The following is a 12,786-nucleotide window of genomic DNA, read 5'->3' as shown; positions in this document are numbered from 1 at the left end:
ATTTGCTGCCCAATCTGTCGTACCGTTCTGTAATGCTATTCTTGTTATCAGGTTAAGATAAAAGTCCGAGCTTAGCATTCGATCATCAGGGCAAACCTCACAAATATAGCCCATCCTGCATAATCTTTTGTTAATTGTATTTTGGTCGAGAATGAGAAATGTTGAGGCTGCGAAGTTAGGATGAGGATGTTTTTGCATCCAATCGCGGATCTCATCCTCTGTCCAGTTAAGAAAGGGAGACTTAAACTCCTGCATAGGCTTACGGGAGCCATGGGTGATTGAGTTCATGTCTGTCGTCTGAAGGATACATGATGCCATCTTGGGCCCACCTTCAGGCTCCTCGCCAATTGCGTCGATGACTCCTTGGTATGATTCGTCTATGAACTCGTCTAGCACCTAGAAGAGAGGTGTTAGAAAGAGAAAGAATGAAACTGCTTAGCTAGTGCATATAATACCTTTGGAGGAATATTGGCTTTACAAAAAACGGGATATAATTCGGTACACGAAGAGACTCGGTCGTCAATTGAGCCATAGGTTTGCTCATCCTCCTTCCGCCGTTCTCGGCTCATCTTCCTCGTTGTAACAGGCATTGTGATCAAAGAGTAGGCTAAAACCTTGTAAATCTCCCGTCCAGACTTTTCCTTATAGTGTTAGTATTGGCAGTCGTTGATGCCGTGGTTTTCTCCTTGATAGAGCAACAGCATAGTGGCGAGGTGGCAAAGAGAGCGTACAATAGCTACTTCGGGACGGTTAAACCATCCGTTCTGGGACTGTATATAAGCCTCTCTACGTGTCGAGTAGTGAACTACAGAAGCATAGTAATATCTGTTAAATATTACTATAAGAAGCAGCACGTTCTATTAAAATAAGAACTTACCGGGATCTTCCTTATAAGACTTTCACACTATTACTCTGTTATTTCGTCCCCATGTATCCTATTTCCGCCATATCTAGGTCCTCTGTTTTGATATATCGTGCAAGGGTTACCTGATGTGTTTTTAACCAACGTTAGTTACACATTGAATGCCACGGCCGCAGAAAAGGGTTAGGACAAAAATATGGATTGAGGAAGCAAATAAGAATAGTGTCTCCTTAGCATGCATACAGAGATCCCAGAACTAAAACGGAGCACCTAGTAGTAATTTTTTGGGGTCCAAGGCTCGTAATATGGTATGCTTAGCAACGTCTTATAACAGAGGAGAAATACTAAACGGGGTGAAATCTTGACATGGGAAGGCGAGAAAGAATGAGAGGACCAACGAAAGTGAAACCAAAGTGAATATAGCAAGTGAAAGCTACTAGGTAGCACCTGCAGTGATGGTGGTATTAATAAGCAAATAAAGGACGCGATAAATTCAAACGAATACAACCTAAGAAGTCTTCCAAAGACATCCAAGGAACCCTCTCAAGGATACTCCCAGAAAACACTTACACACATGGACTCTCATACCTTTGCCAGTATCGATCCCACAAAGGCCCCAAAAACAGCAGAGAACATACGTGAGTATGTTAGAAGATATGGCACAGCCGGTCTGACCAACACTGTGGGGCGTCTGAATACAGACGCGGAGAGGAACGCCCGTCGAAGAGAAGCAACGGGGAATATGCCCAAGATCAAAGGTCAAGTAATAGACGAGGAACCCCCCGCGAGATTCAGGAAGAAGGGGGCCCCGGTGGTGGTAAAGAGGACTCCTAAGCGAGAAGGAAACCGTCAGTATTCCCTATTCTTATATATGCTACCTTCAATATGGCTAATAAAATTTGGTATATAGACCAAGGGGGTGCTCTCGGTCGCGCCACAATGGTAGCAAGGAAGATAGGCCCAAATACCCACCACACAGGGTATTTGGGGAGAGGATCTGGAGCTAATAGCTACTCCTGCAGCGGCCGCAAAGGCCAGAAACAAAAAATGAGGAGAGAGAGGGAGGTGGAGGGGAGGGAGGTGGAGGGGAGGAGAGGAAGAAAGAGCGGTCAAAGAAATAAAAATAACAATGGGGTATAGGATCGGTATATCCAGTCCATCGTCGTGTGAGTCCTTGAATGGGTTAACTGGAGTCTTGTTTAATAGGGATGCTGCTTAGGCAGTCCTATAGTAGCTAGATAACGGATGAAATGTGGCTCAATATATCCTCTTGAGAAGATCTTTTGTTACCCTTTACGATATTGGCAAGTAGAAAGGGTATATTTCTAAGTCAGGCTATACTTAGTAGCACAGCGGGTATAAGAATGGAGATATACTTGTATCATAGTTGATATGGTGATATCATGGTGGTATCATGTTGATATGTGGTGACATCTTGCCCAGAGGAGGACGTGATTACATAAGTGTATGGTACTTATCGTATCGGCGCTGTAATTGCCGAAAATCAAGCTTTTTATTACGCGCATGTCTTGGCGCGCTTTTTCCTCCTTCCAACCGCAGTTTCCGCCTTCCGCCTTCCGCCCCAGCCTTCGCGACTATCACAGCCACGACTCTTGGAGGCAACAGGATCAATTGACTTGGTTCTTCATCTCTCGCATACAGGAAACGCACCAGCTGCAACGGCCGGTACCGCAGCCATGGTCTTGCTACGGAACATAGCGCTCGTCGCGCTCGCCCTGAGCAACGGAGTTACTGCGTCGAACGCAGCTTATTTCAAGAGAGCGCCTGCAGGTATGATAAATGCGCCCTCTATCAAGCCAATTGCCCTTTAGCTACTCGGTCAGCATTGTCTAACATAGCTATCAAAGCAGATTCGTCCACCACTGCCGTCGCTACGACGACTGCGACCAGTGGAACGCCCAAGTCTACGGCTGCGAGCGCCGGTGAATCTTCAGTGACCACCTCCAGCTCCTCCAGCTCCTCGAGTTCGTCTAGTTCTACAGAGTCTCCAAAGCCAACGCCCACAGATGATGCGGAAAACCCTACCGGAACAGGAGAGTCGGCGCCAATGGAGACGGGCAAGCGACCCGAGGAGGCTGGGACATGCAATTCTGAGAAGGACGTTTCCATCAAGCCGTTCTGCTCGCCCAAGGACAACGCTGAAGTCTACGTTGGCGACAACTACTATGGTATGGCGCAAATCAAGCTCTCAACGAACCCAGTTGAATAATTCTTCTTGGAAATATAAAGTACACATGGCTAACAGGTTTCATATCTAACAGTGACATGGGTTACCACCCTGCTCGACCCCAACGCTACAGTCAAAGTTGGTATGGACTACGTCAACGTCACCGCCAATGAGGGAAGGTCCGCGTTCCTCTCCCGCGACATTCCCAACAACCACAGCTACGTCCGTGTCAACATGAATGGCGATTGGCTCAAAGGCAGCCAGCGCAACAACCTGACCATTTTCCTGGACGAGTTTCCCCCAGGCAAAGAAAAGATACACCACCCCGGCCCTACCATCTCCCTCATCAAGAAGCCGGTAGCCCCGTACCCACCACCTCCACCAACACCTGCACCCCAGCCTCTAGGACTTCTTATCGGCCTACCTCTTGGTCTTGGCGCTGTGGCCCTGATCCTCGTCGGCCTATGCATTGGTATGAGAAAGCACCGTCATATAGGGCTGAGCAACATCATGGGCAGACGCAACAAGGGTTACGGAGGAAGGAGTGCAAGAGCCATGAGAAGCGGTCGTGGAGCCGGTGGATCGATCAGACTGGATGACATGGAAGATAACGGACAACAGTACTCTGATCATCCAGAGCGACTTCCTTCGCGTGAACACATGGTGTCGGACACGGAAGCTTTCAACGATGTCCAGAGACGCGAGGGAAATGCCTTTAGGCAGGAATTGGCACGTTTGAAGAATTGGAAATGATTAGCTATATACGTGCATATGAATGGTTGAATCAGGCCTAGGCCCTATCCTCTGCATGCATCTGCTGTACCACTCCCGGCCTTGGTTCATTACCAACAGAATCCCATCAACCTTTTGACCGTTTGGCATTGAAGTTGATGGGAGGAATATTACGATTGTACCCAATACCACGGGTGCTTTACCATGACTGTTAAGCTTGTTCTTTGTTTATATTGCGTTGATTACTTGTGATTATGTCTCTTTACTTCTTTTTAGATTGTTATTATATTTATAGCGTACGCATGATGCTCGAGGGAGGTGTATAGAATTACTCCTCCTTCCCCCCTGTTGAGACGTGAGACCTGTATAATGGGTTATACATACATTGTTACGCAGTTAGAATGATACATTGTCTTATCATATCTTCACTTGTATATATCCCTGGTTACCTGATCTCGCGGCTCCTTCCGTTCAAGACATGGGCGTAACAAAGCAGATATAGAACGTAAATTTCCTATTTATGTATACCGTTTTTCTTTCATTGCACAATCACACAAATTCTGAAAAATATCAAACATAAATACGCCTGCTCGGACTTACAGGGGAGGAGACAGAAATAGAGAGAAGTTAACATCAAACATGGTATCAGGGGGGCCTTCGAAGAGTTGCATTTAGACAAGAAGCAGGGCCCGGTTGCGAAGGTAGAGAGAGAGGTAGCGAGAAGGTAAACAGCCGATTTTTTGTGTCTAAAAAAAGTGAGAGTACAACGTAGCGTGACGGGCGGGTACGGGCAGCTTTTAGAGCTGGCTGGGAGGAGCGGGTTTGAAACGACGGGTTCTCAGTCGCCGCGACGTAAAGGGGTTGAAGAAAGGGAGGTAGAAAAGGGAGGGAGGGGGTAAGGGTTGGGTTCGTCATGAGGCTAAAAAAAAGGCTGGATTGTAGTTACTCCGATAGTCAAGCAATCATCAGGACATAAAAAGCGAGGCGAGAAAAGGAATCGTAAACAAGGATGGGAAGCTTATTCAGCCGCATCCGAATCTCCGTAAAAGTTCTTGAGAACTTTAACAACTTCTTTGTAGTCGTGCTTTACGTCCACCAAGGCTTTCTTGATGTTGGCCAGAGACCTGTTCTTGTCGGGCTCGGGGTTGATTCCAGATTCGTCTTTCTGTTGGCCGTAGTTCTGGATCTTCTCGCACGCATCCTTGACCTTGGTCAGGCCCAGGGTGGCCGATGAGCCCTTGAGAAAGTGGCCTAGCTCAGACAGCTCGGAAAGATCTTTCTCAGAGCTAGAATAATCAGAGATAGAGAGGTTAGCAAGAGAGTTATGTTGGGGACGGGTGATGATGTCATCACTGAAGCAAGATAAGATCGGGGTCACGGGACATGTTTTTTTTCTGACGTCACGTAAAACATGGCAAGGAGGGGAAGAGCTGAGCATCAAAAAGAGAAGCACAGTGGGATGGGATAGCTGGGAATGTTTTCGGGGAGGGATAGCTTACAGGGCTGACTCCATCTTCACGAAGGTGGTTTCTGCTTGTTTGAAGAAGCTGTATACTAAACCCCGGCTGAACTCCCTGTCATCGTCATCGTCCATTTCTAGAATTTGCTCAAAGGTGGTCGTGTCAAGGTCTTTATAATTCTTGAGACTTAGTACCTTAAAGTCCTATATGCGGGCCCCCACTGGTTAGCGAAACTAGAAGCAAGAGGGTGCTGGAGTGTGGAGAGATATACCCCTTCTTCGGTCTGTGCTGCTGATGGAGCCATCATGGATGTCCTAGGTTCTGACTGTACAGGGTCGGAATAATAGGTCCAAGGTCACATTTGATAATGTAGCCTGGGGGCTTTGTATTTCCTTTTAAGGGTGTTTTGAAAGAGAGGTTGCTGTGACGTTGACAAAAGCTTTGCTAGAACTATCTAAACCAGAGTAGCGGTTCGTGGTTCAGCTTACTTTAGGCCTCGTGTTATCCGCGGGTGATCGAGCAGGTGCCTGGAAAATATATGGGATCGCAAGATAAAAAGAGAGCTAGCCGCTATTCGAAATTCGCTATCAAAGGGACCGGATGGTGTCGAACTCTGGGAGTGATCGAGAGGGGCCTTTAAACGGGATTGTTAACTTTCACAGTACTTATGAGTGCCACTCAAACAGTTGGCAGATGGAGAAAGCGATCGTAATACGTGGCAAATGATGGTGGAGGTGGCTCCAGGCAATAGATGTTGCTCTTAAGAGATCAGACATGTGATGTGAAGGCTCAGCGTGGCTGAACTCGATCATTTGCACGCCTGACCTAGATGCCAGCAGAGGTCTATCCCGCCAGAACAAAAGCAAAGGCTAGAGCTGTATTCGCAGCCAGAACAAGAGGCTGGAGAGATAGATTCGATAGCAGAATCCAGTAATGGATCTTGTATTATATATGGTGGGCGGGGAAGTATCGCAGAGCGTAAACAAGGAAAGTCTATATTCACCTCTGACAAGGGATCCTGAATATGAAGATGGGTAGTCCCGCTGGTTGAGTGTGAAGACGTGCCTACTGAAGGGTAAGTAAGTGTTAAATAAATAAATATAGCATGTAATAACTGGTATAAGATATAGTGACAGACAGAAATAAGGAGTAGTAGATAACAGAGCAGCACTTACGGACAGTTGAGACTCAGGAGTTCATTCAGCAGCGTTTATCTGTGCTGTCTATCCTGTCAGCAGGATCCCAAGGAGATTTATGCCATCTTAACTTTGCCCTCTGTGTCCCCTGCTGCTCTCTCTCTGTCTCCTTGCTTTTTGGGCTGAGCATACATACCGACGGTAAGCTTGGAGGGAGGGTTGGGCGCGTAAGAGCGATGCAAGTTTAATGATCCCAGAACCACGTTCGTAAAGTAGTGTGCCGTGATATGGCCTGGACAGAAAATGAAGGATAGCGGTTGGTTTCCTTGCCCCCTTTCCGGTCTTGAAAAGAAAAGAAACGCGTTAACCAAGCTTCTTGGGCTCGTCTTGGGTTGTTTGGGCTTCTCAGCACAGCAAGTATCCAGAGCAGTAGCTGGCAACAAGTAGGAATAAAGCAGACAACACTAAAGTAGCAAGTAGTAAATGAAGGCAGTGCAAGGAGTATAAAGCAGAGAGAGAGAGAGAGGTGGTGAGGATGGAGGGAGGAAGTGGACAGGAGAGAGAAGAAGAGGAGGAGGGGAGATCGCCTGGTGGGGATGAGGTATTACTTCCTACGCCCAACTCTACACTTCAATATCAACATCACTACCACATCTACCATAGTCTACCATATATCTACCGCATCTACAGCTTACAACTTACATCTTCTACTGGCATTTGATGTTCTCTATCCATCTATATGGTCTTGGCGAGTGCTGAACTGCCTACGATTCTACGATTTGCTCTGGCACCTAACTGCCTGAATCCATAATGAAACGCGGCCGTCCTATGAGAAACGGCTGACCTAGGGAATGGACCCTGATCCAGTGGTTGCATCCCCTTTTCCCTTCTCCACACGGCGTTCCAGAGGTCAGAGGTACCAGCGTTGGACATCCCTAATTCCCCCGATTTACAGAGGCTTGGGCATTAGCTGGCACTGCATGATCCTGTGGAGGGGAATTGATGCCGCCTGGGGTACAGCCGGAGCCTAGTACGGAGTCCTCGACTGCTCCCTTCGACAAACACGAAGGGGGAGGGGGGGAGTACCCAGGGAGATGCCCGGGGAGCGTTGATCAACAACTCATCTGGTCGCACGGGTTTTCTAGCCCATCCACGTTGGCCTCCCTGCAAGTCAAAAATAAGGGCACAAGCAGAGGGAATCGAGACAAGACGGAGGAAGAAAAAGAAAGGAATTTGGAACTACTACGGGGTGGGGCGGGCGCTCTCGGTCTCAATATTTTATCGCACCTCTCACCTTGATCAACATAAACATTTACTGACGGAGAGGTCGCGTGTGGTGAGCCGCTTGCGACCTTAAATGTATGTCAGTTCTTATACCAACAAGGACACACATGCGAGAGCTGAACATGCCTATCACATCCTCTCAGCCCCCTCGTCCCCTTCCGAGACTCCCCATTCTGGGCCGTTATCGTCCTGCCTCCGTGCGGTGGAGATCTCTCATCTTTCGGAGGTGACAACTGAGGAAAAGCAAAGGTTAGGGAAGCCAGATGGAAAAAGCAAAACGGACGTCAGACTCGCTCCCATGCACGATGACGACAGGACGATGATACCCTCTTTTCCGATTCAGGGGCCCAAGAGCCAATGGAAGCCAGCCGAGAAGGCTAGCCTAGGATCCATCCCCAGCAGAACAAATGGGATGTTGCATACATAGCGCCTCTTTTGCTATCCACCAGAAATGATGTAAACGGCTCCTCTCCTCCACACCTCGGTTTTCTATTCAGGACGAACAGACTTTTCGCAGTCCTGCTACTTATGTGATAGCGCGAACAGTTGGCACCCCTCGGCGGCAAGGGGTATGAATCAGAGACAAGTGAACCAGGACCGGCGTTAATGCAGCAAAAACTGACTGCAATGCACATTTTGAAACGTCGTGTTGCATGACCTCGTCTCTCGTCCGTCTCTTCTTTTTACCGCAGCGTCGTTCAGCGGCCGATAAGTGACGTAGGCCAAGGCAGCACCGGTGCACCGATGATCCCTCGCTACGAAAGGCTAAAAAAGACATGCCCATAATTTTATATTTCAAATCTGCTTCTTCTTTTTCTTTTCCCGCCCTCCAGTCCAGTCGCGGCATCGCGGGATAATCTAGTCTAATCTTTCCTAAAGGAGGAGAGATCATGCAAGTGCTGTCCCTCGAGACTGCCCTTGGGCTTTTTACTGACCGGCCACACCCCCTTTAGTCTCCCTCGGATGTGGAACTTGTCCAACACATAAATGGGAAAGGAGGCGCTTGCGCCGGTGGATATTTTGGGGGAGAGTTGACGGTCTCGTAATGATTCCAGCAAGCCCATTGGGGCTAACGGAGCAACGACGTTCTAGGCCCGTGAGGACATGCGTTCGGGGCAAGCGAACGACATGGAGCAGACCTGCACGGTACTACGCACGAATGCATGTACCATCCACTTGCAGGGACAGCATGTTCTATCTGTCCGTTTCTGGGGTCCGGGTCTTTTTCTCTGCTGTCCATATTGCCTTTCAGCCCCGGCAGCTGGCTTGCGGCTTGCATTTACAGCGGGTAGCTGTATGTACAGAGTACATGGGTTCGATGCTCAATCTGACGTACAACTACGTCTCAATTGCATATCATCCTAGCCATCGACCTTCGTTACGAGAGATCCCCCCCTCTTGAGATGGCGGTGGGTGAATTCAATATTCGGTGGCTGGGCCGGGGGGTTGGTCGTGGAGGGAGGGGGGTTGGACTTTTTTCATCTCGGCCCCCTTCCATTCATTATATGATAGCGCGCAGGATACGCCGTCCCGCGATCCGTAGTCTGGGCTATACAGAGTGGGAAATCGCAGAACGAACATCCTTACCACGTACCAGCCCCCGGTGTGCTGTCACTCTAACGAAACCGGCCCATATAGCTAATCGCCGTTCGTGGACTTAACGGGAGCTAATCCATCGATTTCTATTCCGAGGAGATGGTGCTTTCAAATTCTAACCAATTAGGCCCGCTTGGAGGCTGGTTTCCTCCTTCGTTCTCGACTCACTGGCTGAGAGTCATCAACGTCATTTATCGGTTATTGATAAATATACTTATATTAACTCGATACCAGGAAGATCCTATCCCAAATCCGTGTCGACCTGCCATTGTCAAACGAAGGGAGCAAGGCAAGATTATGCACAATCCCACGCTTCTCAGGAACTATATAAGTATATCTGCGCGCTAGAGAGGTGACCCGCTATCGCGTCTTTCTCGCTATAGATATTTACTGGGATGTATGCCGAGTACGGACCTCTCACCCAACCATATGGCCTGTCCATACTGTCTCAGCTAACCCTCAGGGACAGATGGATCTAATGCTAAGAGATGCTTACTGTACGCAGATACTCTAAAAGGGGAAAAGGCTGTCATCGGCTTTCTTTTCGTGCCTTATAGAATCGGCAATTAAGGCTTTGGTCTAGAGATAAAGCCGGCGGTGGAGAGGTTTAATATCGAGGAATTAACCGAATTGTAGAATCTACGACTTTTAGGCCGAGCTATTGCGGACTCTAAATCTGCAATTGAAGAGAAATATAACAGGTGGTATTGGAAAGAAGAAGAAGAAGTATAGAAGGGGTAAAACAAGATTTTCAAGGGTATGGGTGATTTTTAATCAGCCCAAGGGAAATATATGATGACGAAAGGGAGAAAAGAAGGATGACCAGGGTAAGAAAAATGAGGGGACAATGAATGGCCGATGTCTCGTATTCCGCTTTTTCCTCCCTCGTTCCCTCATCCAAAGTTGTTGCGACGCTGATTCTTGTTTTGCATGCCCGAGCATTCCTTTGCACTGACTCCTGGTGCTCAACGGCACTACCCATGAGCACTGTTGACCTGTTTTTTTACCTATACCATGCATGCGACGTGAGATATCCTCGTCGGGTTTGCCCAGATGCAAAAGAAAAAAAAAAGAATGCAGGACCGGACGGTTACGCCGAAACCTCGACACCCTTCTCTGCGAGCTCCTTCTCCTTCGCGGCGAACTCTACCTTCTGTTCCTCGGTCAGATCCAGAAGCGGCTTATCCTCGCCTAGCTTGATGTTCCTGTGATACGCGCGAATGATACTGTCAGCATCATCGACGGCGATGGGTCGAATGTCAGCCAGAGCTTTGATCTTGGCTGTGCACTCCTTGTACTGTGCATCCGTCATTTGGAGGTTAAGCTGCTGAGCACGCGATTTGATTGCGTTCCAGCCCGTTAAGCGAGAGGCAAAGTGCACATAACGGGTCATGCCGAAGTCGGCTGGGTTGATGATCTCGTAGGTGCTTGGGTTGTTGAGGATAGCCTTGGCGTGGATGCCAGCCTTGTGAGTGAAGGCGCAGAAGCCAGTGATGGGGTTGTTGAAGGGGATGTTGACCTGGACTGCCTCGGCAACGAGATCTTCAATGTCCTTGATCTTCTCGAGCTTGTACTTGCTAAGCACGTAGTCGCGGTCGGCGGCGATCATACGGGCCATGAGACCACCAAGAGGGGTGATACCGTTTCGCTCACCGATACCTAGGACGGAGGTATCGATATGCGTGGCGCCTCCCTCAAGAGCGCAGTATGCGTTGGCAATGGCACAGCCAGTGTCATTATGCAGATGGATTTCGATGTCACACTTGACAACCCCACGAAGCACACGGACGAGCTCGTATACTTGACGAGGAGACGCGCAGCCAACAGTGTCGGCGATACCGACACGGTTGACGCCTACTTGGTCGACGGCGGAGTAGATGGAGAGGAGATCGACGAGGTCGGAACGGAAGGAGTCTTCACTGGAGAAGCGGACTTCAATGCCCTTGGACTTGACAAAGTTGATGACTTCGATGGCCGTGCTCTTGATGTAAGTCATGTCCTTGCCGTGGGAGTGTTCACGGAGATAGGAGGAGGTTCCGATGACAACGTCGCTGCTGGAGTTAGCTTGCGCCTTGACACGATATTGTGGGATACTTACACTCCGTCGACACCAGTTTCCACCGCTATCCGGGCATCGTCCATGTGGCATCTAATATGTGTGAGGATCTATACGCCAATGTTAGAAGAATACTTTTCCGTTTGTGGGTATAGTGGTATGACGGTACCTTTGCCTTCAATCCCAGCTTGCAAATAGCTTCACAGTCCTTTCTTGACTGCTCAGAGGCACATGGCGAGGTGAGTTCGATCTATAACGCATCCCAGGTCAGTCGTCTCCTCTACCCTAGTCGAGTTTCGACATGGATCAAAAACAATGGCATGACTCACATAGTCAACACCGAAATCATCCAATGCCTTTGCAATTTCGATCTTCTTCTCAGTATCGAAGAAGGCGTTGGCAAACTGCTCGCCCTCTCTTAGAGTGCTCTCGATGATCTTAAATCTGGAGACGTTGCTGAGGAAATCTGTGACGCCAGCATTGTGGCCGTAGGGATTCCTTGAGACGTGTGGGTGAGGGTTCTGTCGGGTCTGAACTGCGGTGAACCCCTCATGACTGCCTGCAGTGGAAATAGATCAGTAAATAACTCTTCTCGCGCGAATATCATGCGAATTGCTCGTGTCTGATATACCATTTTGACCATTGGCGGTGCCATTGACACCGTTGTCCTCGCTCGTGTGGCTGCTACAGCACCCACGAGAGCCGGTATCGGTGGCCATTTTGACGTGGGGTTCTAGATGGTGTGTGGTCTAGGAAGCGAGGCAAAGAACCAAATCTCAGCAGATTGATTGAGCGAAGATGTAAGAGTGACCTTCTTATCGTAAGATCAAGACACGACTTTTTAAAAAAAAAGAGAAAAGAAGACCGAAAGTATGGAGAGCAGAAAGTCAAGATAAGATGGCCGCTCTATGACTCGACTCTTGCTCTGATAACCCAGCATGGTGTAATATCTAATCCCAGAAGAATTTTCCGTATCCGCAGTACTAGTGTACGCCAGCCACCAGTAAAAGGCCGTTGTTTGACAAACGGCCGCGGCAGTTGGCTGGATAAATTACACAATAATACCAATCACACAAGCCACGGGTTGCAGGGCCACAGCTGGCATGCGTGATCGGCCTCAAGCTCTTCCATATTGCCTGTAAAATAGGATAACTGTCTATATCTTCGTCTATCTCCAGTATATCTATGAGAAGTCGTTAAAAAAAAGAAGTGAAGGTCACGGTCTATTTCCCAAAGAGGAAACAGAGAGACATGTGACTAGTGACTAAGAAATGACTAATATATGATGAGTAACATATTACTAAGCTAAACATTAACTAAGCACTTACTAAGCTAAGCCCTTACCTAATACCTTACTAAGCCCCCTATGTTTCCCTTTTTTGTACTTTTGAAGGCAACCATCAACAAGGCAAAAGGGACAAGGAAAAAAAAACACAGCTTCAGCTTCAGCTTCATTCACCTCCGCCACCACC

At 48.4% G+C, this 12,786-nt stretch overlaps 3 protein-coding genes across 3 annotated transcripts; 1 reads left to right on the top strand and 2 right to left on the bottom strand.

Moving 5' to 3' along the window:
* Nucleotides 1-2,559: 2,559 nt before the first annotated feature.
* GIQ15_04054 (uncharacterized protein) lies at nt 2,560-3,803 on the top strand (the record flags this gene model as incomplete). Its single annotated transcript, XM_033551471.1, has 3 exons — nt 2,560-2,653; nt 2,722-3,051; nt 3,145-3,803. The coding sequence occupies 3 exons, from the start codon at nt 2,560-2,562 to the stop codon at nt 3,801-3,803; spliced, it is 1,083 nt and encodes a 360-aa protein (XP_033405201.1).
* Nucleotides 3,804-4,800: 997 nt separating this feature from the next.
* GIQ15_04053 (uncharacterized protein) lies at nt 4,801-5,549 on the bottom strand (the record flags this gene model as incomplete). Its single annotated transcript, XM_033551470.1, has 3 exons — nt 4,801-5,068; nt 5,282-5,445; nt 5,514-5,549. 3 exons carry the CDS (start codon nt 5,547-5,549, stop codon nt 4,801-4,803), a joined length of 468 nt encoding a protein of 155 aa, XP_033405200.1.
* A 4,799-nt stretch (nt 5,550-10,348) lies between these two features.
* On the bottom strand, nt 10,349-12,033 carry GIQ15_04052 (homocitrate synthase; the record flags this gene model as incomplete). The annotated part of the gene is made up of 5 exons (XM_033551469.1): nt 10,349-11,309; nt 11,357-11,424; nt 11,484-11,564; nt 11,644-11,873; nt 11,946-12,033. The coding sequence occupies 5 exons, from the start codon at nt 12,031-12,033 to the stop codon at nt 10,349-10,351; spliced, it is 1,428 nt and encodes a 475-aa protein (XP_033405199.1).
* Nucleotides 12,034-12,786: the final 753 nt, after the last annotated feature.

This window comes from Arthroderma uncinatum, assembly GCF_011692745.1.
Source record: "Arthroderma uncinatum strain CBS 119779 chromosome Unknown scaffold3, whole genome shotgun sequence".
Taxonomy (NCBI): domain Eukaryota; kingdom Fungi; phylum Ascomycota; class Eurotiomycetes; order Onygenales; family Arthrodermataceae; genus Arthroderma; species Arthroderma uncinatum.
Note: the sequence above shows the minus strand (reverse complement) of the source record. Positions and strands in the feature narration are given on the sequence as shown.